Source organism: Malurus melanocephalus, unplaced genomic scaffold, assembly GCF_030028575.1.
Source record: "Malurus melanocephalus ecotype Western Australia unplaced genomic scaffold, MMel_1.1 scaffold_196, whole genome shotgun sequence".
Taxonomy (NCBI): Eukaryota; Metazoa; Chordata; class Aves; order Passeriformes; family Maluridae; genus Malurus; species Malurus melanocephalus.
Window position 1 is genome coordinate 872,398 of NW_026623428.1, and position 25,233 is coordinate 897,630.

Consider the following 25,233-nt stretch of genomic DNA (forward strand, 5'->3'; position numbering starts at 1 on the left):
ACCCTGGACACTTAGAAGCCAAACGCTTCCAAGGCGAGGCACAAGAACGTGGGATGCTCCCTTCCTCCCTGCCAAGAACTTTTACCAGATGAGAACAGTCTTCTGCATATCATCAAAAGAAACTGCTCAGTGTTTGTCTAGTATATCCTAACCAGGATTACACCCCTTTCCTGCAGGGGGCAGGTCAGGGGGAAGAGAAAAGCGAACCATCTTCTCTGATGACCGAGTCCGAAAGAACCATCTTCTCCACATGCGAAGGCACCTCCAGAAGCAAAGCCGAGATGAACTCAAGCCCACCCTGATCGCATMCAGCTTCGCCTCCTTTTAAAGCAAAGGTCGGAAATCCAAGCCGAGTTTGTTTTGGGGTTTTTTGGTTTTTTTTTCATCCTTGTGACAAAATAAAAGTGGGAAAGAGGGGAGGTAGGGAAATAATGTAAAAGCCTGACACTTAAATCGGCTCCCCAGCAGCCTCGCGAGTGCGAGCCAGCAGAGCCTCCTCCACACCCGCAGGGTTTGCATGCAGCCGTGTGAGGTGTCTGAGAGCTGCCTGATGAATCGGATGGAGAGGAGCGAGGGAGAGAAGGGAGGAKAAGGGAAGAAACAACCTTTCTTTTCTCTGCTCTTCCTGGGGATGTGAAAGTTCTTCCTAACAGGCTGCTGGTCTTCTGGGGGCTTAGGGAAAGGGGGCGGCCCCGCGAGCACACCGCTGGGCGGCTGCTGCTGCTGCTGTTCATTTGCCGTCGAGATGCTGCTCCTGCGCTGGCTGCTGCTACTGATGCTGAGGTTTGTGGGGACCTTGTCCTCTGCAGCAGCAGCAGCCACCAGCAGCGCCACCCCAGCGCTACCGCTCTCAGAGCGTCCGCCATTTTGTGTGGTGTCCTCAGCGGCTCCTGCTCTGCTACTCTCCACTCCGAGGACGCCCGCGCCGGTCTTCTCCGTCCGCTGATGCCGCTCCGGCTCCATCACGCCGCCACTGGGGATAGCGGCATCGGCCATTCCCTCCGGAAAAGCGAGCCCGGCAGCCCGCGCCTTCTCTTCTCCCCAGCACAGCGCCCCTGCCCAGAGCCAGCAGCGCCCGCGCCGCCCAGGCTCGCCCTCCGCCCTCCCGCCTCACGGCAGCCCCCGGGCCGCCCCCGCCCCGCCACACAACATGGCGGCGGCGCGGGGGCGGGGCTGCGGCCAGCCCTGCCAGCCAATCCGCTCGCGGCACACGTTATAAATAGGGGTGCGGCCGGGCGCAGGCAATGCCCACGCGCTGGGGCGGGCGGGGCCGAGCCTGGTGCTCATCATCCGCTGCTCCCGCCCACGGGCACCGCTCAGCACCGCTCGGGACCCGCCCGTCCCCCTCATGGGCACCGCTCAGCACCGCTCGGGACCCGCCCGTCCCCCTCATGGGCACCGCTCGGCACCGCCACTCTCCTGTTCGTGGGCACCGCTCGGGACCCGCCCGTCCCCCTCATGGGCACCGCTCGGCACCGCCACTCTCCTGTTCGTGGGCACCGCTCGGGACCCGCCCGTCCCGCCCACGGGCACAGTTCAGGACCGGCTGCTCCCCCCAGCCGGCACCGCTCGGGGCCCGCCCCCTCCCGCCAAGCAGCGGCGTCTCTTTCAGGCCCGGAGTGAGGGGAGCCCGGCGGCAGCGGGGCCGGAGCGGTGCCCGGAGGGGACGTCGCGCTGCCAGGAAGGCCGCAGCCGGGGCACGGCTCCTGCCCTGCAGCCGGGGCACGGCTCCTGCCCTGCAGCCGGGGCACGGCTCCTGCCCTGCAGCCGGGGCACGGCTCCTGCCCTGCAGCCGGGGCACGGCGCCGGGATCGGGCTCCCCCCCAGCCGGCTGCCCTTGGGCACCAACCCGCCCCGGCGTTTCGGGGCCAGGAATGCTCCGGCTCCAGGGCTGGCACCGCCGTCTGGGCCCACTCCCAGCGCCAACTACAGGTTCACTAGTCCCCTAGTTAGAAGAGCACTAAAGAACYTATATTGGAGGCTAGTATCGATCAGAAGGGGAACATTTACTCGCCTGCAAGGCTCACAACTTCTGGTGCAAGAGGGTTTTGAAAATGTGAAAGCCAAAGCAAAGACTTTTCCTTGGCAGTTCCAAGGAATGGACCGAGTGAACAGTGCCTGCTGAAAATAACCATTCTTGCAGTGCCTAGGAAATGCCTACACCAGACGTTTAGTTTTACAAGTAGCTAGCCAAACATTTAAAACCTATCACTTGTTTTCTTTGTTAAAAGTGTACTAGTGCTGTAGTTGTTAAGCAAGTGCATGCATTCATTAGCTACTCGTAACTGTAGCTATTTGTATTGACACCTCGAAAACAGCTACTGACCTTAAAAAGAGGAAGTCTTCATGCTTGCTAGATATGCACGGAACAGGTATTTTAACCTGTCCCTTTTATTTTATTAATCTCTGGCTTTTTATTAGCTGTAAATCAGAAAATATAAATAATCTATCAGCTCACAAATGACCTGGTGCTAGTTGTAGCTTCCAGGGTGTTAGAAAAAAAATAAGCTAATAATTATTAGTAGCTCTTAGAAGTATTTGGGGACCCAGCAAGTTTAAACAGGGTAATTAGTATCTATAATTTATGTAAATTACAGAAACATAACACCAAATACTTATGTAACTGCAGAAATATGGTGTTCCATGTTTCATCATCCAGAGATAATAAAACCCACAAACACAGTGTTCATTCCATGGTTACACTAAGAGGCTCCCCRAGAATGTGATGTTCTGCCTCTGTGAGAACTTGGTGCTGATTAAGAGAATATTACAGATGAGTTGATATATTATTGAAATAATTTTGCCATGCTCTCCTTGTTTAAATAGAATTTCCCTATACAAGAAAAAAAAACCTGGAAATACCAATCTAGATCTGTTTAAGAYAGTGTTGATCCATTATACATTTCCAAACATGTCAAATTGCTTTATTAATTTTGAATTGGCAAAGATGTTCAAAACCACATTCAGGCTGTGCATGTGTCCMGTAGACACCAAGTTCAGGTGATAGGTGTTGGGACCAAAAAAGTCTGAAGTCTTGTTTATTTACTAAGCAGCACACAAWGAAGTTTTCCTCATTTCCCAYTTGCTTTAATAAGATATGCATGCAGTTATAGGGAATTATTTTTATGTGTAGATTAACCTAAGTCTGAGAGAGATCTTTACAAAAATTTGGTCCTAATTGATAAATTTTCTAATAACTCCAGGTCACTGCACTACCTTGTGCATCTTAGATCCCAACAGATATCAAACAGGTACAAAGAATCCCAGTTTGGAAAACAATGGTTCAGTGAAAAACCACCATAGGAAGAGATCACTTGAATACTCCAAAGTAAAATAGGTTATAAAATCTGTCACTTTATTCTCTCTCTAGTTTCTGGTTTCTGTGGTTTTTGGTACTTGCCAAGCATTCGACCACAACTCCCAGGCCTGCACCAAGTGGTTTCCTACCCTAGTACAAAGCAGCTGCAGATCCCTTTGATTCTGAAATCAGATGATTTTAACACATATAGTAACACACATTAAGAACAGATTAACTAGCACAAAATGAGATGCAAGGGAGGTTTATATGCTCAGGGAGCAAATTGGGTGCTTGCTCCAGACATTACTTTGGTATTCTTTTATGAAAGCAAATTTATAAATTTTTAAATTAAATTTAAAATGTAAAATTACTCAATCTGAGCATATCATTATAGCTTAACTTAAATAACTAGAAATTACTAGAATGTTACTTTCCATCATTAAGGATGCAAAACACATCTAATTTCTTCAATAGTTTCAGAGCCAATTTTGTGCTGACCAAATTTCAGGTGCCAGCAGATCAAAGAGGAGAACTGCATCAATAATCTTTCTTCTTAGACCATGCAAAGACAAGAACCTTTGGAAAACTCAGAAACAAAACCTAATTTACACACTTGGAAAGATCTTTAGTATTATTTACCAGCCATGGAGAAAATATGCCTATGATACTAAAAGGTGAGACACAAGGGGGCAGGAGTCTTGACCTGGCTCTAAAACCAGGAATTAGTAGCAGAAATGCACCTATTCCTTTTTTTTCCTAACATGTACATTATCCTCATGTAAAAGATTGAAACTATCTACTTGTGTTTTTAAATGCTTTCATGTTGTAATTATTCATACATTTAGTATCTTAGAATATTTTAAATTTAATGCAATCAAATCAGCTATGAAACTACACCATTATTTCCAACAGATGGCAGCATAAACCTGGAGACCACATCACGGTATATTTAAATCAGTATTCATTACTTAGCATTAAATATGGAAGAGCTGCCCATTCTGGATCTGAAACCCCCTTTTTAAAAGGAAATTAATCTTTTTTCCATATGTGTGGAATTTGCTTTCAGACTCTGTTGATCCTTGGGAATCAAGATTTGGCTGTGAACTCCCAGGCAGTGTCAACATAAAACATCAATTTTTTTTAAMGTGCAATCCACTAAACTGCTATCTCAAAGCTCTGATGTAGCTTTCAAATTCTAGAAACTCTGTGAAACTTCAAGAAACCTGGTTCCCACTGTCACAGAAGCATTTTTAAGGCAGAAGCCCTGGATCAGGTGGGTCATGCTAAATAGGAAATGTGATTTTCTACCCTGCAATTTTGGGCCTATCCTTACCCAGATTCTGGCAACTGATTTTCTGATAGGAACTTCATAGACCTCACACTTACTGTTCAGGTGTCTTTGTGTTCCAGGTCCTCATCTGGCGTTGCTCTTTTCAGTGCTGCTGAGCAAATCTAGGGAAAGAAAGGCCACAGACATTTCAGTCTTGTGCTGTAGTCTCAGAGGACACACACAGTTCAGAGTTCCAARGCCATTCTCTTTGCTTACCTTTCTTTCTCAGCCAAGACAATCTCTGCTTTTACCTTTACTGCTTCTGGTCCATCAGGTCTTTCCTCAGCTCAGCTGCACCAACTGACCTCACCAGGACAGAAGAGCAAACTGGTTTGTCACAAATCTGCCACCTGAGACCACTGACATGCTGCTCTTAAGAGCAGGACACCTCATCCCTCACCCTTCCCCCAGACTGTGGGATCCAGAGAGCTCACACCTCAGATTTAGACGAGTKTCTGCATCCCTCTCCTCATTTTGCCATCCCCTCATGGTGATCATGGAAGCATTTGACAGCACAGGCTTTTCACTGCCTCTTGCCTCTTCACTGCTGCAGYCTCTCAGCCTCCCCTCTGGACATCAGGATTATTGTGACAATCACTTGTACATACTTATTTGTATTACTCTTCTTTACTTCACTCATAATTTTACATTTTATCCACATTTTTATACATTTTATTGTCCAAGCCCACCTCATCCCTCTACCACCACCACCACCCTCCTGCCACAATCAAAAGTCATCCTTTCAAAAGCAGTGCTATTTTAAAAGTGCTAGAAATAAAACAAACTTACCCAWTCCAGCACAATATTAGTACTCTTAAACTGGAAAGCTTAATCCTTAAGATGATGTGAAGAGAAAAACYCAACATCATTAGGATTCATTAGATCAATCAGTAGCTAAGTGCATGTCGACTACAAAGCAAAACCAAAACACTTGCACTCCAGAATGTTGAACAGTAAGTGGGTGGCTAAATTATAGTAAACAAATGTAAATTAAATTAATCTTCTGAGATTTCCTGGCTGGTTGGTGGCTTCTGCATACCCCAAAATTAATCATCTCAACTGTGACCCACGAGGAATCATGAGAGAGAAACCGATGACAGGATGTTAAATTTTTGTTCCACCTACTTACTAAATTAATGATGTCATGCAAAACTTTGGGGAATGTRGTGAATTGAGTGCAGTGACTTGTTTCTGTTACTACTGTGCATTTAGCAAATTAGATCCAAATATCTACCAATTTTATGAGAAACAAAGTACAAGCTTTGCCTACTTATGTTAAAACCTCACTGCATGCACCACTGAAATCTTTTTGTAGTCTACTTGCACAACCAACCAAACCAAATAAAAACCAAAATGGTTTACTGTAATTTATTTGAAATGCTTCCAGAAAAGTTTAAGGCCATTATTAAAAAAAAAAAAAAAGTATACACACATTAATTCTTTCTTCTTTATCTGAACATTTTACATGCTTTTTGCTCTTCCTCAACATTTTTACTGAACAACTTCCCTATGCCTTTTCTTTTGCAGATTTTTCCTCTCTCTCATCACTGGTATAYTCATTCAGTTCTAAAAATGAAGCAGTTGAAATAAATTACAAAGTCTGAAACAGAAAAGAAAATTGATTTGTTTTTTGAAAAACTATAAATACAGAAATATGTTCTATAGGGTAAAAATGCCATTTTTTTAAAAAATAAAAACACCTTGTTTTATATTGTTTATCATCTTGTCACACTGATTTCTGTAATGCACATCAGCATATATATATATGTAAGATACTTAGTAAATTTTCTGTAAACTTGCAGAACACAAGAAAATATTTTTGGCAATAACTTAGCAGTTTTTCTACTTTTGTTGTTACAAGTACTTTGCACAGGTTATCTTGTGTAATACCAAGAATCACTTAAAATTTGTAATATATCATTTTTATAGCTTGCCGTACAGCACTGGCATTATTTCTTATAGTAAGAAATACCACCCAGGGATTCCTGAAAAATAACAGGATATTCAACTAAGTRTTTTAGACTGCATTTGAGTGACTCATTTGCTTCTCATCATAATGAGTAGATTAAATCAGCCACCAGAAAACACAGTAACATTTCCAATTACAGAAAGAAATTAAATGTAACAAAACCTTTTAAAACAAAACTYGAGGAAAATAAGAAGGATGTAATACATCCTAAAGGAAAAACAATTCCCTTTTTGTTTAAACTTTCTCTACATAATCCCATAGGGTATTTGTAGAGCACCATTTATATAAAATCATCACTTAGTCTTAAAAACCAACTACATGTTATTGTAAACAGACATTTACAGAAAATTAAATGTTTTAACATTAGTGGTGCTTAAAACCAACAGTGGAGGTCAGTGGAGTGCAAAATGCTGAAGAGGGCCYATACACAAGCTAAAGCTCCTTTCCATTTTTATTCTGTAGGGGGTAATATATATATGGCACTGAAAGCAAACGACCAGCTTATTTACAAACATCCAGTATTCTCAGCATTTCATTAATTCAGTGCTGGCTGTAGAGGTTTGGTTGTGGTTTTTTCARTTGATTATTTTCAGCATTACATGCTCTGACAAATAAACCATCTCACTATGCTGACCATTTGAAATGTCCAGATTTCAGTAAGTTTGGTTGCTTAGGTCAGTGCTTCATTTTGAAAAATAAATCCCTAAAGAGTCCCTGGTTTCATGGCCTGCTGGTTATATTCTTGTTGACTTAATACCACAGGAGTTTGGATAGGTTATTGCAAGATAGTTTTCTTTTTTTTTCCAAGAAACTACTTTTTCTTTCCATGCCTTTAAGAAAACTAATTAACTTGATACCCATCCTGAAATTCCATAGTAAGTCCACATCTTCAGCTGCCCCTTTAAARGGCAAATAAGGTATTTAAAAATTAGGAAAATGTTATTTATGTAATGCATATATAAACAGTAGTTTAGAGATTCTGTTTACAGCAGGACATTGAGAATAACTGGTCAAGTACCTCTTTTATCCACCTTGGGTGTTTATGGAATATAATCACAGGACATGAGTTGCAAGAGATTCCAGCTTATACAGATGGGCAGTTACAGTACAACACTCACAGGTATGAATACAAGAACTGCATTGACATTGTCACAAAAAAATACTCTAAAAGTGCTTCTCCAAACGGCTCCATGTACGGAATGCAAATACTGTACAGGTAAGAGACCGATTTTCTCCCAGGAACTGTAAGTTTTTGTCAAACATTGGTCTCTATTTGCTTGCTGCTCTCACAAGAGTTCGTCTGCTCCATGCGCTCGCAGTCGGCGCTGAGCTCGCTGGTGTCCATGCTGCAGTCTGACTCACAGTCCGACTGCTCCATCTGCTCCAGGCTGGCCTCTCCCTGGGGCCCTCTGCGTCCATGTGCTGACAGAAGCACGTGTGCCTCCAGCCCGCCTGCCTTGCCAGCACACGCTGCCTTCTCCTTGGCYTGGCGGATGCAGTTCAGCCACTGCTGCTTGTTGAAGGAGTCATTGGCTTGGAGAGAGTGAGTCTGGCTTTGGGATCCGTTTTTGAAGCTGACTCTAAAGAAGTTTTTGACTGAAAGAAATAATACATRTCAAAACCCTGAATGCTTTGGCTGAATGGGTTTTATAATCAAAGAGTAAATGTAAGTAACAGAATCTGCACAATCTTTGCCTTTGTCAGACTAAAGAGAAGAGCCTGGGTATCTCCTKGTTTGTGGGACAAGACCACAGAGTACCACAAGCACTTCCAAAAACTTCATAGTGCTGGATTAAATAATTTTGTTTCTGCCACACATGAGCTACCCATAAAGCTTTAAGTGAATCAGCAGGATTAAGGCTTCTCCCACTCTTTGATGCCTCTCCTCCTACTTCTCTGCAAAGCAGATTTCCAGAACCCTCACTGAACAGTGTCCTTGTGCCAGTCAAAGACTGCCTCAKCTCTTCCACTCACTTCACTAATATAGTGGATACATACAAAAACCCCTTTTAACCAGATGAGATTTAAAGGAGCCTTGTAATTGAAGAAGCATCTTCATAATACAGTTAACTGGAACAACATGAACATGAAAAGTTGCAGTCTTGACCCTGAGTACTGCACGATCTCCCAGCTGAAAGAGCTATAGAATAGCAATCAGCGTCTCCAGCACAAGGAAAGCAAACCAGCTTAAGATTTCAAAATACACATGCTTAAAATTTTGCAGTTTTGCCACTATAGTCTGCATGTTCTCCCCTTCTCAATTCAGTAMAGGCATAGGYGTGTGGAGAAATCCTATTATCAATMTAGTGAGCTTTGAGAAAGGTTGTTTYTTTTAGATTCTAAAACATAATAAACAACCAGTTTGAAACAAAAACGAAGATGCTGGATAGAGATAATGCGAATTTTAGAGAAACCATTCTGATGTTGCACTGGCAGGTATCTCAAGGTTATGCTAACCCCACATGAGCAAACACAAGAATCTGGAGCCGTACTTCTCTCGTTGTTGCTGAAGGCACCGCGCAGGGATCCGCCCAGGCGCACCTCCCCGTCCTGCAGGTCCTCCAGCACCAGCTCCCTGAGCGGGATGGGCTGCCGGTACAGCTGATAGCACAGCTGCTCGTTGTGGCTGACAGCTCGRGTGATCACCAGCACCTCCTCAAAGAGGAACACGTGCAGTTTCTGGGAAAAGATTAATGGGTAATACAGCATTATTCCCTTCTTGAAACATCGTTAAACCAAAGGGAAGAAACCAAGTTCACCAGAAAGATGAAAATTGCCAATTTCTCCGTGGTATTAAGGTAGGCCTTAATTTGGTATTGAACTGCCTGCCTGATCTTCATCAGGTGAACGAGGAAACTGCATCTGTTTCATCTTTCCCTCTCAGCTGTGTGGTGAAACATGACCCTTCCACTGTATGCACAAACATGCTACATAAAAGCAGTTCCAGAGCTGAAAAAATGCACTTAGAATCCTGTTTACTTTGCTGCTTTTTAAAATAAATTTTCCCTGKTTTTTTATCTCCAGATGTGTCATAAGTATCATACTTCCATTAGTGTCAGCAACAACAAGAAGATCTTTTTTCATTGTTTGTCTATTAAAAATTTCCATTTAACATTGGAGGGGAAAATCTAGAAAAGGCTATCTTCTCTTCTACTAATAGATCTTATTTTCCTTCCCTTTTTTTTCYTTTTAACTGAAAACTCAGATTGTGAAACTTCTCAATAGTGCAGTGTCCTGGAGAATGGAATTCAAAGTAACAAATTTCACTGGTTAATGAATTAACCTTGACTTCAACAAAGAATCAAGTAAAGCATTTTTAGCAACCACAGCCTTTGACAAATTTAAAATTTGTTGGGATATTTTGTGTGTTCTTCATAGACATTAATATCACACCTCTGAGACCAGAAACATGGGGGTTTTCTTCCTGCAAGTATTSAAATCGATCAGATTTACAATTTAGCCAGGATATTGTTAGGCCCCCTAAGAGAGAGAGATATATGCAAGCTTATTATCTCCCTATACAGAGATTTACTAATAAAAAAGGTGGGTRTTATATATAAAAATTAATATTTATCAATTTCATATATATAAGAGTGATGTTTCTCTATGTGTGCTCCTGTCATGCAAAATGAAAGTATCTTTAAAAGTTATTTATGATAAAGTATTTATTCCTTACCACTCCCCTGTTGTTCTTCAGCTCCCCATGACAACACACAGCACGTGAATTATCAATCAATGAATCCCTTTGGCCTTCTTCAAGATAWATAAGTCTCTCTTTGTAATACTGGCATTCAGATTCTCCAGTCTTTATGTTGATTTCAGCCACAATGCCCTGAATTATATTTATCTGCAGAAACAAAATGAAAACACATGAATTTTAATTAGTCCAGTGTTCAGCTGTTCATGTATTTGCATTTTCCTATTTTATGTAATGTCCCTTAATGCATTAATAAGCTAAAACTGCTATAATGTCTTAAAAAGACCCAAATCCAACAGTAACTCACAGCTTCTTCCAGGTGCTGCTGATCTGGATGATCATTTGGTGTGTGTCTTAAGATTTCTCTGAGCAGCAGTGGGTATTTAACCAAGCGGCTTCTGGGGATGTCCAGGAAGTTCCAAAGGTCCAGTTTGCGGCTGAAAGGAGACTCCAAGCAGCGCTGCAGGAAATCCTGCACTCTGTGATCTTGTTTCTTGTGATCCAATAAAGCTTTGGCTGCCACTTGATTGCTGCARTAGCTGTCATAGGAGTTCAGGCATGGAAGCTGAAGAAAGAATAAATTGTTCTGTAGCTGAAGCAAAGCACAGTTTCCTGCATTGAAAGGTTTGGGTGAATCAGGATGTCAGAATTCATGCAGAGACTCTTTTAGCTGGAGATTTACCCACAGTTTGTTGATGTAATGTTTCCAACAAATACAACCTTTACAAGGGTCCTCAGACCACCCTGTTCAACATTTAAGTAATTTTGAAGCTCTTGCTCATCACTCAGATCCTACAGAACTCCAATACTATTGTAAAGCGTTAAAATATAAATTACTTAAGACTGAGCACTACTTGGTGCAGACAAAAGTTGAACACAAAAGCCTGACCTGAATTAGGAATGGAAATAAAAGCCTAGGAATGAATACTCCCAAACCTAGCCCTTTTCAGATCAGCACATTTCTACAAWCAAACTCTGCCTTACCCAACCCACAAGGATGTGGCCAACATGTTCTGTTGATCCATCAGGTTTCCTGACTTCTTGAAGTCGCCTAAGAAGATCTGATCATGATTAGAAAAAAAAGAAGAGAAACCTCACTTAATAAACCTGATGACTTTAAATATATGTGCAATAATTACGCAAAGACTATTTGAGTTTTACCTTCATGTAGAGGAATTAGGGAGTCCAGTGTTCCAAAAATTTGGTTCAGCTCTTGCTCTGTCATTATGGAAAGCTTAAGCATTGGGTCATGATAAGCCTGAAAATTAAAACAAACATATGTTTGTTTGGTTGTAAAATTAGTGATAGAATTTAAAGCTCCCCATAAGTTTCATATTAAAACTATCAATTTTATATTTAAAAGCAAAACAAAAAGCCAGCACACTTAAGTGTTTCAGGAAGAATGGGAAGATAGAAATATGCTTGGGGTTTTTTCTTCTTTTACTGTCTTAGCAATTATAAAAAACCAAAGATCTTTTCAAATATGTTATGAACCTATTAGTAGTTTTGATTGAGGTTTAGTTTTTGTTTGTTAAATGTACCTTTTTTGCCAACTTCAAATCTTCTATCAAGTCTTCTTCTCCCTGGGAAAGTTCAAAGATAGCCTGTAAAAAMAGACASAGATATTATAAAATATCTTTATTTATGCTCCTTGCTGCGTTGATGTTATATTTTGAACAGAATTTCTCTGCTAAATCTACAGAAATAAAGTAAGGCTTTATTCCATAATTACAGAATCAAGTGCAGTGTTCTTTAAAACAGAGTTATATCAGAATGTTCATTAAATGCTGATCTCAATCAGACAAAGAACTATTTTTTTTTCCAAAGGGATGTATTCCCAGGTGGGGAAAGCTATTTTCAGTGTTATGTTTTAACTTGACTATGTCTTAACCACTCATACAACTGCTCGACAGGAGTCTGTTGTGTTCCACTTTAACACATGCAGTGGCAAAATTACAGGTGAAGACAAGCAGAAGACAGATCTTACTAAAAGCATTGCTTTGGTACTGAGCACTTTTTTTCTTGGTACCAGTTTATTTTTTTGTTACAAAGGCTGAGCTCTAACTGTTGACTRTTGTTAAGTTACTCCTCTTGAAGCACACTTGAAGCTTTAAATCTGGCATATTAAAAATAACTGGCCCCCAGGCAGCAGTGACTGTTACATGCAGAGCAAACAGTTTCTACAGTTTATTTTTCAATAAGCTGCGTTGGAAGTTCTCAGTTACTAGTTTATTTCCTATGAATTCTTGTGCAATGTTAAAATTTATACAAGAAATGCGTGACACTACTGCTGCTTGATTTGTGACAGTCCCTGAAATATTCTCMGGGAGATTGTTATAAGCTTTGTTGATTCTGCTAGAAATTTCCTTAGAAAGAATATCTTGATTCTGAAGAAACTCTGTGTTGATTATAATATAAACTATTTAGATGTTTTCTTGTCTGACACATTAAAACCACTGACACACTTTTTGCTCTGGAAGACACATCTTTAGATCAATGTGTCATCTTTCTAGCACTGGAGACTTCCTCAGAGACAGCCTTTTCCAGCAAGGGAAGTGATTGTGCATTTTTGTGTGTATGTATCACCTGATGGACACCTGTTCCTGACATCATGATCAACTTGCTTTACTAGAACAAAACAGAACACAAAAATATCAACTGTGACTACAGAAAGTGCCATACAGAGAACGTACACACATGCAGCCAATTGCAGGACAGTCTGAGTCAGTAACTTCAGGTTAATTGAGGAAATACAGTGAGCTGGTTTTTACAAAGAGTATACTCATCTAGTGTAGCCTGAGTCATAAAGACTGGGATGGAATCCTGCTCCTAGTGGAGCCTGTGACAYGCTTTAATAGCTCAAGTGCTATCCCAATGCCCAACTCCACGCTTTAGAGGTGACTTTTGAACATTTAATTTATGGTTAGAAAAAATTTATCTCTACCTCTTGCCGCTTGATTTCCTTGGATGTAAGCATGTGATTGACACAGACATCAAAGGTCTCACTCCAGAGTTTGCTGTCTCTCCTCTTTGTGTTAGCAGGGGGCACATTTCGAGACCACGGCCGTGGGCTGAACAGGTCAGGGCGACTCTCGCTGCGGAAACTGATGGAGCGCTGGAGGAGAGAATTGGGGTGATGTCACAACAGTTTCATGTCACACTCTCACTTTTCTCATTTGCTAAGGCATTCATAKACACAGTTCAGTACAACAAACAAMTGTTGTCWGGTTAGTTTTTACTTTGAATTTCAYAGCAAYGTGAASTTGTTATTACTGGGAAKGAAGGAGAAATGACTTTGATWCATCAGCATGGAAGGGCAACRMCTCCATTCCTGCAGGGAACTCTGTGTGTCCTGTTCTCAACGTGTACAAACCTTATGCAGTSCATTCCCATACAAGAGTGAGCTACAGGGACAGAGMAGAATGGTGCAGAACACTGAACTAACAGAACTGATCAAACACAGTTCAGTAAWCAGACAGGAGTTACTGACACATTACACATCTACCTCATAAAAAATTTAGAATTAATCCAGATATTAGACACCCTACCAGTGTGTACCAACCAGCATCTCTGTACTATGTGGTCTGGTCTTAAACGTCAATAAAGCCGATTTCAACTTCAGGACAGACTTTTGAGTTCTATTTGCCTGTAAATATTAGAAAGATTTCAGGCTAAGGATGGATATTTTATGCTTTTATGCTTTTGTGGAGTTTCCTTTTTTGCTTCATTAAAATTACAGGCTTCTTTTTGAGGTCATACCTCTGAAATGCTTGAACTAYTTCACATAGTTGAAATACTCCAAATTTTTATTGTTATTTAAAACCTACCTTACATAACACAATCATATTTCAATTGCCTTGGGCAAGAATATTTAAAACAAAATAAATTCTCTCAATTTCCAGGTTGAAAGCRGCATATACAAAGGACAATATTTGAAATTCTTCTCTGAAGGTAAGAGCCCATGAAATGCAAACAGTGTCTATAAATACTATGTTTTTACCATACCAGAAGACATGATATAAATAAAAACCTGTCTTTCAACAGAACCCATTCTGAATCCTACTTGGAATTGACAACGACCTTAACAATAAATACCTCCTCCCCTTCCAAAATTTTGCAAGTCAGGAGCTTTCCTTCAAGAGTTAAGAAGATAAAGAAACACATGTGAAATTACATGCTTAATTTACACTTGTTATAATGAGGAATCATGGAACAAACTCAAATTATGCAGTTTTGGGAAAGGTAACCTTTCACACGCACTGACAGTGTTCTTCTCTGCTGCATGAGAACAATCCAGACCATTCTCTACAGTCCTGAACTGTCCTCATCAGGCAGAAGGCTCACAAAAAGGCTAAAAGATTCAAAATGAAACCAAACTTCCCAAAATCCTGCTTGCTTATTTGCTTAGCATCTTTGCTACCTAGACACAATAGGAATATATTTAATTGATTTTTGTCATACATCAGSCTTTTCATTGAACATACAAAGTGTGCCTTTCTTAATAAAGGGCACAGCACTGAGGTTTTTTATTAGTGGAATAGAGCCCTAAACTGAAGTTCTAGCAAAAACATTTTTAAAACAAATTGGAAGGTACTCAGATGCGGGAATGTCAAAACAGCACTTCTACATCTCCAGTCTTTTAAAAATATTTTCCTAGTGTCTGGCTTCCTTAAGAAGCATGTCCCACACACTGTTTAAAAATTATGGCCATGAGGGATGAATAAACTTTTTATATAATTCCAAAAACTAAAGAAGCAGGGGAAAAATCTACCCACAACTCGTTTACTCTATTTCACTGACGACAACAGCTTTCCCTTGCTGTTAGAAGACTGTTGTTTGAAGGACCTATGTGTTACTGATGTTAATTAATGCAATTAACAAAACTTAATTAGAGCTGCACTAAAGCAAACACATTGATGTACTGGGAAAAGGGCACTAGTGATCAAAGCCCTGGCATTCATACATGATCTTAAAACCGATTTCCTTCCTGAGGATTTTTAGAAATTTCTGGTGTCCTAAGACAGATAAAAGTAATTTGGACTCCCTACTCAAGTTCAAGACACACTGATAAAAACTGAAGTTGCAGAGGAAGCCAGCCACACTTTCATTTCTTTCTTCAGCATCAGCTGGAGTTCTTTCTCTGATCCTATTTGGTGCTTTTAAGCCAAGCAGCACAGCTGTGAATAACACCAGGCAGAGCATCATAATCATTAATCTAGCTTGATGGAGACTGAAAATATAGCTATGAAATAAACGGGCTCCCCGGGTGGATTAACAAATAAAAATACCTGCTTAGCATTAGGTATCCTGCAGCTACACACCCAGACTCTGGCAGAGATGAAGCTAACAGCATTTTGTTAGTCAGCTGGTCTACACTGCCCTACATGACAAACAGAATGACTACAAATAGTCAGAAAAGAAAAAAAAAGCCCAGAAAGACTTCAAATCTTTTTTACTTGGAATCCTTATGAAAAAACTATTGAAAAATAAGTGGAAAATTGGAATAAAGTTAAATATACATGAAAAAAATCAAACACTTCTATAATCAATAAAATGTGCAAAATATGAAAAGTTGCTAAGGGCATATCTTAGAACACATTACACAAATCCCAAACAGAAATGTTTCTCCTCATGCTGCATGCTGAAAGTCCATTAATATAAGGTGGAAATTACATGTACAGAGGTAAGTAAAATTATACACAATAAGGTTTTTTACCCCTCTTACATGTATCTTCCATTTAGAAGAATTTCTAAGGAGGTTTGTTTGAAATGCCATAAAGTCATCTCGGAATTTTCTAATTCCTTTTACTGATGCTGTTGGAGTGACGTTTTTAGATGGATGTTCTGTTGACTTTATTTTGTTTTCTTCCAGGGGAAGAAGTTGTTTGTTCTGCATGTTGTGATGATGACAGCAGTTTTCTTCGTTTTACAGATACAGAACATTTAGCAGCAATGCAAGAAAAACCATGCATTTTGACTAAAGTAACAATGAAGATACATAAAAGTTCACCCAGTAAGAAAAATCAAAATTTTTTTCTTTTTTACAGGAGATCACATGATGAAAAGAAATCTGTACTGTTCTCAAGACACAGTGGCAGCTATGTCAATACATAATAAAGTGAAATAGCTATATATTCTTCCCAGAATGTTTCAGACATTTGGCTGATCYTCCAACCCTGYGCAGAAACCTGYACTTTCAGCATCRAAGGAACCAAAGACAGGAAAACTARTGTCAGAAAACCCTGTAATATTTAATTCCTTTCCTCCTTAACAGGTAACTTCAGTAAAGTTCTAATTTAGGTAATTTTGATTAAGGCACATTCCTAACACATCCAAGTTACTTTTACAGTTCCTGTCAAAGAAATTAAACTTGCTTAATTTTCTTTAGATTTTTTACATGCCTTCTTAGATAAAGTGCTTTAAAGAGGAAACAGTGGGCAGACCTTTGTAGGGCAGACCCAGAGCAATGCTGCAGCCCCCAATTGTCACTGCACAGCCATTAGGAGTTGARCACCCCAATATTTTGCCATCTCCAGGCCTGAAGGCACAAATCCTTTATAAACTGAAGTTCCATTAGCCTCTAAGTGTATTAAATATTACACACCCAATCTGTAACATAGGAAGTGCATTTAAAATTTGTTTGCCCTTTATTAATTTTCATCGTCAGCTTTGGAAAATGACTTGGAAAATTCCAATTGTTCACRAACTCTTTTGTTTAGGTAAGGTCAAAGTTCACTCTATAGGAGGAAATTTAGCAGTCCTAACTGACCAACTATACCAAAAATAACATTTTCAAAGAACCAACATTAATAGAAAGCATCATGGAACATTCTCTTCATAAATTTTAAAACTCAACTGTAATCCTTTAGTAAACAATTTTTATATGCTACAGGTGCAATAGTTTTCTTACTGATAAGTGGAAAACATTAATTATCCAGACAGAGAAGTGTTTTTTTTGAAGGGAGAGCTGTGAATTTCAAACTGATGACCTTGTGGTGTGACAAATCACCTAAGATGTGGTGTGACATCTCTCSTGCTCGCAGGGAGCCTGGAGGAGCTGCAGCAGCTCGGGATGAGCAGGACATCGCTGCCATTACCTGCAGGGTCTGGCTGAAGCGCTTCAGCGGAGTGGCTCGCACAGGAGGGAGCAGGCTGGCCAGGGATGTGACTCTGGAAAGGGGCTTGACCCGYTTGTTACTGGGCTCCTGCAGCACAGGGAGGAGGGAAAGGAAAAAAAATGGCAGTGTCAGCATAATCAGATAAAGAGTGCTAACAGTTCTGCTGAATTTCCTAAGAAAGCATTTGTAGCAAGYGTGTTTGCAAACCTGGTCTGTAATTAGCGCAGTAAATAAACAAAAGCAGTTTCAAATGCTGACAGTGACAGATTGCTCTTGGCTGGTACRTAAGGCCCTGGAAACAGCTGAAAAATGTAATGATGGAGAAGCTGGCATGGCCAGGAGCAGGGGAAGGGAGGAAAAGGAARACTAAATAATTTGATTATTTTAACTCATTCTTAGAAGAAAAATTTTCAGGAATGCTCTGCAGCTAATGCCTGTTATGGCAAACTTCTTACTAAAAGSAATACTTTCAAATATAAACAATTCTGTTTGTGCCTTTGCATCTGGTACTGTCAGCATGTGACTCTATTCAGTTAAATGTATTTTCTTCCACAAAATGCAATTTATATAGAAATTTCTAACTCTCATTGTCTTTAAATGCATGTCCTTATGGAAATACTTACATATACAGACAAACACATTAATAACAAGCTTACATATACTTATTTTTGCATAAGATATAAAGGAAGATTAAACCAACATCTACCATAAAGCATTCAATTAAATGTTGTTCTTTTCATATATATTTTAACAGCACTCAAAATAATGTATAACCACTTCAAAATAACTTGCCCATTGTCCTGCAGATACATATTTTAAAAAAAAAAAAAAACAGAATCATAACACTTATAAATACATGAAAATAGAACAGGTACCCTTGGCTTCCTAACCTCCATCTGACATTTAATGGATCCTGAACAGCACATGCAAAAGGCAACAGAAAAAGAGCCAAACCTTCCAAGTGAAGTTAAAAACCCCATCCAACACCATATTTCAAGGACATCCTAAAGCAGTTCATCTTTCTTTTTCAGCCATGCTTATAAAGTTTGTGTAGGCTTGCTATGCCTCCAATTGTCTAGACATAGCTTTAAGAAAATAARGCATGCCTATTATCCTTTTCTTCAGAAATAAAAATCCTTCTGGAAATAATGCAGATTTTTCATCCTTCTGGATATAAAAAAATAATAAATCTCAGCAGCAATGATCACCGTCCGTATTACTGGCAAGAAAAATTCTCTTCCATTAGTGCCGCAGCAGAGGAAAGGTGAGAAGCAGCTACATATTTAATTTAYTTCTCAGCAGGCAGACCTGAAAATCCATAAAAGCCAGCTGGGATAAGCAACAAAGTGTTTAACCCTCTAGTAAAAATAATGTATTCCATCACACATGAAACCTGGCATTAAAGAACTGTAGCGGTCTAAAGCAAGTTAAATCCTTATCTTCATCATTGCACTGTTATTCATAACCCCTCCTTTTCAGCAATCATGTCTTTGAGCAGGTTTCAGAAGGAGCATTTTCTACGTCATTGCAGCACCACTCGCATACTTATCTCCAGCAGCAGCATCCCCACCCCCTCCCCCACTCCTCAAAAAAGAGGAAAAATCTTTGAGATTGCAGTGCAATTCTCATCTAACTGATGGCACAGCCATGAGCTGGGTCTGGTTTCTGATTATTCTGAGTGCTGGTGCCCAGTTGCCAGCCCATGGCAGGGGCAGCCGGTTGGGAATGGTGCTGCACTGCAGTGCCAGGACAGGAGCACAGCCCGTGCCAGCAGCTCTGCCCYAGCAGCATCAACACCCCAGCCCAAAAGCAAAACCTGGCAATGAACATGGTATGGACTTTCCAGAAGATAAGGAGAGTAGGATGAACAGAAATATTACTCCTYCTTTATGCTGCATCCTTTCTGGTTTCCACTGCCCCCATCCATTTCAAGGAGAAAAATGCTAATGCAGCTTAGTTTTTACCAACGTTCACAATGCAAAACCTCACTGAAAACACAAACTGATTCTAAAAATACACTCTAAGCAGAGTTTCAGCCACCATAAAAAACCATTAACATCTTCTAGAACCTCTTGCTGTGAGCCACTAGAGGCCAGCTCTTCTCCCAGCAGGCAAAGGCAGGTCAGGTAACTGCAGTCCTGCCCTACTGTGTCAGCACCACACCTTGAATTCCTCATCCWATGTATCATGTTCTGATTTCACATGCAAAATTCTGACCAGAATTCAGAACAGTTAAATATGCAGTTCAAATTTAGAATTCAGTTTTCTGGAAAGAAATTAGCATTATTACATGATTCTCTCAAATAACATTACTGAAAACAACTTCAGAAGCCTGAGACTTTACACCTTTACCAATCAGTTCTRAAAGAAAATCTTGTTAATTGTAACTTCTTAAGTATGAGAAACGCTTTTCTGAATACCTCTAACATTTTTTTCACTTTGCATAGAAGCCATGTGGTAGGTTTAGGATAATGAGCTGGAAGTGAAAACTTATCAAATCTTAGTGTTCCAGGTGTCATTTTAGTCAGAGAAGTCGAACAACAAAAGCCATCAGCACTGTGTCACCCTTTCTACCATAGAAAAATGGAGTTTGTACAAATAAGGCTTTGACTGTCAATGAAAATACAGCGCTAAAAGTCCAATTCTAAAACTGTAAGACAGTAATGCTGAACTGCTACACATTTCATCACAGCATTTCTGCTGAACCGTCCACATCCATTCTGCCTCTACCTTCCCTTTCACCAACACCCTCATTCTCAAGCTGTCACCTCTCCAAACCATCACTGCAGCAAAGCTGAACAAACCACCAACACAATGATCTGCACAGGGAGAATTTCCACACTCAAGGGCAAGTTTTGAACAGGTGGTTGGTTGTTTTTCTCACCAAGGACTCTATTCATCACAGCCAACAAAACAAATGGAAAGAGGAGACTGTGTGAACTGTTCTGCTTTACCCAGAGATGCTGACCAGAATTTGCCCTTGCACATTACTCCAATATGTTCATTATTTCATTAATTTGTCTCTGAACACTCTCCRATTTTCCAGTTAACCAGAAGTCCCATGATCATAAAATCCTTTATGGGGTATGAATCTTGAACTGTGTCTGCCCAGCATGAGGAGGTTCCAGGGGGGACACACTGCACTGGGAGAATGAACATCAGACTCCAGGCCTGTAGATCTGAGTGTGCTCAAAAGACCCAGAGCTACCAAAGCCATCATCCCCCCTCTCCTCCTGCCTCCCTGCTCCCAGTTCAGGGAACTTACAAATAGAGGGGATTGAGAGACAGGATTTAGAGGCTGGATCCACTAGCAATAACCATCACCTGTCCAGACTGGGAAACAAGCCAAGTTATGACACAAAAAATTCAGGAGTTACAATATTTTGCCTTTTAAAGTCATTATTCCTGGTATTTTAAAAACCTCTTATTTCAGACTTCTGAAATTATTGCATGTTAGACTGTATTTTCAGAGCTGTGAAGGCTTGCCAAAGCAATACGGGAAGTAAGTTTGAAAAAAAAAAGATCCAGACTACGGTTTGGCAGAGTTTCCAAAATGTGGAGCTGGTATATGTGAACAAGTAACATTAATCTGACAGGGCTTTAAATTTGATATAAGGCTGAATGAAGCTGAGGGAAACATGAGTGCAGGAACTTCAAAGGCTGAACAGCCAAGTGAAGTCAAATTAATACCTGACTAGGCTAGAACAAAGAGCAGATGGCTTTTGCAGGGAGCTGTATATTTGAACTCAAGATGACTTCAGTAACATTTGAATTCAGAGAGAAAAAAATTTAAGCTGGAAATACCATGTACACATGCAGCCTCAGAAAGAACTTTCAGCTGTGAACAAACTGATAAAAGAAGCAAATCTCTGTCCAAAATACAGATGGTTTTGAAAAGCAATGTTCTGGACATTACAAACAACTRTGTCCTTCTTAGTACAATTTTATAATATACTTTCCAGGGGAATTAGTAGGAAGAAATAACAGGCTAATCACAATGGCATAATCAGTGATTATCATCAATTTGAAATGGGAAGCTCTCAGACATGAAGTTTCAAAGATGCCATGCCTCTAATTAGGCATGAAGGATAGTGCTTCAGATCATTCTAATTTACATTTACATATATGTACGATTGTATCTCCAGTATCTTCTATATACTGAACTCTAACCTAATGTTTACATTACTCAGTAAGCAAGGAAAGCTCTATATTTTAATGTATAACTCTCAAAATGTGACCCTTCTGCTGTGGGACAGAAGGAAAATGCAGCAATCAGCTCCAACTACAGMACTATTGGGAAGGGACAATCAGAAGAATAACAGCTGCCTGCTCCCTTTTCAGTAAAATTTAAATGGTTTTGCCTTGCAAAACTGAGTGATGTTCCTTCTAAACTGTGATATGGTCATTTCAAAATGACAACATCCTGGCAAAAAGATAACTGTTGTAGCATTATTTTGGGGATTGCCATTTAAAAGCCTCAATCTTAGCTGACAGCACTAGGTCCCAGGGCAAGCTGAGCATTCAGCCATGGAAGTGTGTTAAAGCAGAAGATCCGGTGAAGAATTAAGCACTCACATTAGCAGCAACACACTGACAGCTAAGTTCATGGTGGTTTTGCTTCTTCATTAGTGAAACTGGCACCTGATAATTGGTTCTATTGTATCCAAGAATGCACTACACACRTATGAAAGCTTCTAGAAGGCTATTCAGGGGAAGAAGATAATACTTTGGTGCTCTTCATCATCCAAAYAAAAAACCCCTCTTTTACTAGTAAAGCAAAGAATGGAATTTYCCCCGAAGTTCAAGCAGAGTTAGTTAAACTCATTTAACTGTATCAGTTCTTGATACATTATCATTCGAGACCACCCAYAGCTTAATTAACACACTGCGATGGACAAGCAAAAGACTGACTTTTACTCTAGCARAAGACTGATTTTAATTTCCCCACAAACAGAAAGAAAGAAAACAAAAAGAATGAGGCCAGATTCAAAACCAATGAGTTCGATAACACATGCTGAATAGTAGTCTGSGTGCCACATAAAAGATTTTCACTCGCTCCAGTATCTCACTTCAAAATTCTACCATTCTGTGCCCCTGAAGGGTTCAGCCACTGATTTCCTGCCAGTGAAGAGCAAATGTATRTTCACTGCTGCTATGATTGTTTTTCCACCTGACTCTCCCATCTCTTATCAGCAACTTCGACAACAGCCTCCATGTCAGAGAACTGGTGCTGAATCCGACAAACAAGGGAAAATGTTTCCCTGGGGGGTCATTATTCTTGTGTCTGCAGCACTACTGTGACCAGGATATTGTGTTGATTTTTCCGACTGTATTTAAAACCAAACTCAACAAAAGGCACTTAAGAGAGGTTTTTAAGGCAGCCCAGAAAATAAACGCTATGTGAAAACTGGTACAGAAACTTAGCATTTTAGAATATTAGAATTTATCATGTTTAGCTCTAACTTTCAAAGGCCAACTAACCTTCTCTCAACCAACATACAAAGTGGCTGAAATTGTCAATGCCTGTTGGAATCCCAACTTACTGGAGTTCAGTAAGTTCTGAGACATTTACAGCTGTACTTCTGGATTTGGGGTAGCTAACTTGTTCAACATATTATAAAGAATGTGCTGGTTACCTTTTTTCTTTTTTAATGTGAGTTAGGACAAACAGATAACCAAAGCATTCATTCTRTGCCATGGGAGCATTCATTAGGGAAAAAGGTTTTAACTTATATTAGTCTCAAGAGTGCTRACAGTGTAATAAATAGAAGACACTAAAACTGAAACAGCACAGTAACCTTTGTTTCAAACCTAATTCACAAGCAGGGCCAGTAAACTCAAACAGAACCACTCTGTTTCAGACTTCATGTAACTGGCTATAYTTCCATACGCCTTAAAGGTTTCCATACTTTAGTTTTCAGTCAACTTTATAAGGGTAAGTCAACATTTGTCATGGCAGGAAGCCCAACAACATTATTTTTGTTAGTCTGCTACTAGTTAAATTGGCCTCAGATTAAACAGCTCTAATAAATGCCCCCAAAACTTGGAGTTTAATATAAAAAAGCCCCACATTCAAGCTCTGTTCCACAGGATGTTATCAGTATTTAACCTTCAGCAGAATGAAAAAACGAAACAAAACAAAAAAGGTTAAAATAGAAAAAACAACYTATGTTACAGCAGTCTTTAACACAGCAAACACTTAGACCTAGAAATAAATTAAGCCAGGCATCTCAAGCTTTTTGTACCTTCAGAGCAAAGCAAGTCTAAAACTGGAACAAYATTCTCAATTGATTTTGGCACTAAAAAGACTGGGTTTTTATACTGAAACTGCAGAGAATTTGCCTTTGCTTCTTTGTATCTTGGAAATATTCTGTTTGGAAAATTATAGGACATTGCCTTTTCTAGAACTGAGGCTTATGGTCAAGAAAAACAAAGTAGGTGACTCTAAAGCAGTTCTAAGTATAGTTCAGAGMTGTACAAAGGTAACTAAAACACCCATAGGAGTCCACACTAAAACTGGGGAGAGGCATCCCACTACTAAAACTGCCAGCACCTCAAGAAGAATTTATTAAGCAATTTTAGTAAATTGACATATAAAGGCAATTTGATCATCAGGTCCCATGCAYCACCTGCACTCCCTGATGGGAGCAGGAGGAGGTTTGTTATTCCTCCTCTGACAGTCTCCTCAAAACCACCAAGCAAACAAAGCAAAACCTAGAGATGTTTTGTTTTAATCACAGCATTACAAAGAACAGAACCTGAAATGCTAGCTGGGGTACAATGAAGAGCCATTTAGAGAAGTGGTGAAGTACTCCTGGTCAAAGACAACAGTGAAGTTTGCACTGTGTTATCCCACCATGTGTTTATCAAAGATTGGCCTCTGGCTGCACACAGGCTGCCCTCTTTGGCCACCACCCTTAGGATCTYGGATTTCACTGGCCATAGGCAAGACAGAACCACTGAAGAGTCAGTGGCACAAGGACAAGTTGCATCCAGCAATCTTGACTGATCATTCATTTGTCTGCAATATCCAGAAATCAATACATCTATCAGGAGGTAGGAAATGAAGGCAAATGAACAGAAAAACCTCACACTGAGGTGAATTAACACAAGCAACAGAAACCCTGAAAAATGTGGATAACTAAATGTAGAGTTGATTAAATTCTACATTTCCTCTCATTAGATGCTGTTTGTACAGACACCTTTACAAAAACCTTTTCCATTCTGGAACAAACTGGATATTAACCCGGACTGCCAATTAACAGCAGACATCATATAGTGATGATGTCTTTTCTATTTACTGAATGGAAAAATAAAGACAAGCTCTTTTCACACTGCCACTAAGCAGAACGGATCAGCAATTCCAAGTACAGGGGTTTGACACATTTCCAGCTACACTGCACATGAACTTACCTGAAATACATCAAAACTGCAACTTGCTAATATTTCATTAAAATGAAATACATRCATTTAGGAAGATCAAAGAAAATTCATGACTTGGAGTTTATCTCATAATCTTCTGGCCCCTCTCCCTCTGGCTCCACGCCTGGCTCTCCTGTTAATGATGTGCCATGGCCTAGATGCCGGTGAGTTCCCCTTCCTGCACTCCCCATGCCAAATAAACACCTTCCTGAGCACCAGGCAGCACAGAGCTCCTACACACCAGTGCTGGGAGGAGACAACAAAAGATAGGCTGCAAACAGCTCTGACTGAGCTCTAAGATTCTGCACTGTAAGTTCTGTAAGCAGACATACAGCATAATKGAGATGCAGAGGAATTCTATCCTTCCATTGTAGTTTTTGGAGCCTAAATCCAGGTGCT

General features: G+C 40.2%; 2 protein-coding genes across 3 annotated transcripts in view; both read right to left on the reverse strand.

Moving 5' to 3' along the window:
- The window catches only part of TASOR (transcription activation suppressor), a 22,742-nt gene extending 21,609 nt beyond the window's left edge, over positions 1-1,133 (reverse strand). For both annotated transcript variants that reach the window (XM_057373410.1, XM_057373409.1), the window contains exon 1: positions 606-1,133. In XM_057373410.1, the coding sequence (XP_057229393.1) occupies positions 606-996 (391 nt within the window). In that variant the 5' untranslated portion in view covers positions 997-1,133. The remainder of the gene's footprint in view (positions 1-605) is intronic.
- A 4,214-nt stretch (positions 1,134-5,347) lies between these two features.
- ARHGEF3 (Rho guanine nucleotide exchange factor 3) overlaps positions 5,348-25,233 on the reverse strand; it is a 95,528-nt gene continuing 75,642 nt past the window's right edge. The window contains 9 exon segments of the mRNA XM_057373403.1: positions 5,348-8,193; positions 9,090-9,276; positions 10,274-10,444; positions 10,602-10,859; positions 11,279-11,355; positions 11,456-11,552; positions 11,836-11,898; positions 13,239-13,409; positions 17,392-17,499. Coding sequence (XP_057229386.1) covers positions 7,853-8,193; positions 9,090-9,276; positions 10,274-10,444; positions 10,602-10,859; positions 11,279-11,355; positions 11,456-11,552; positions 11,836-11,898; positions 13,239-13,409; positions 17,392-17,499 — 1,473 coding nt within the window. The 3' untranslated portion in view covers positions 5,348-7,852.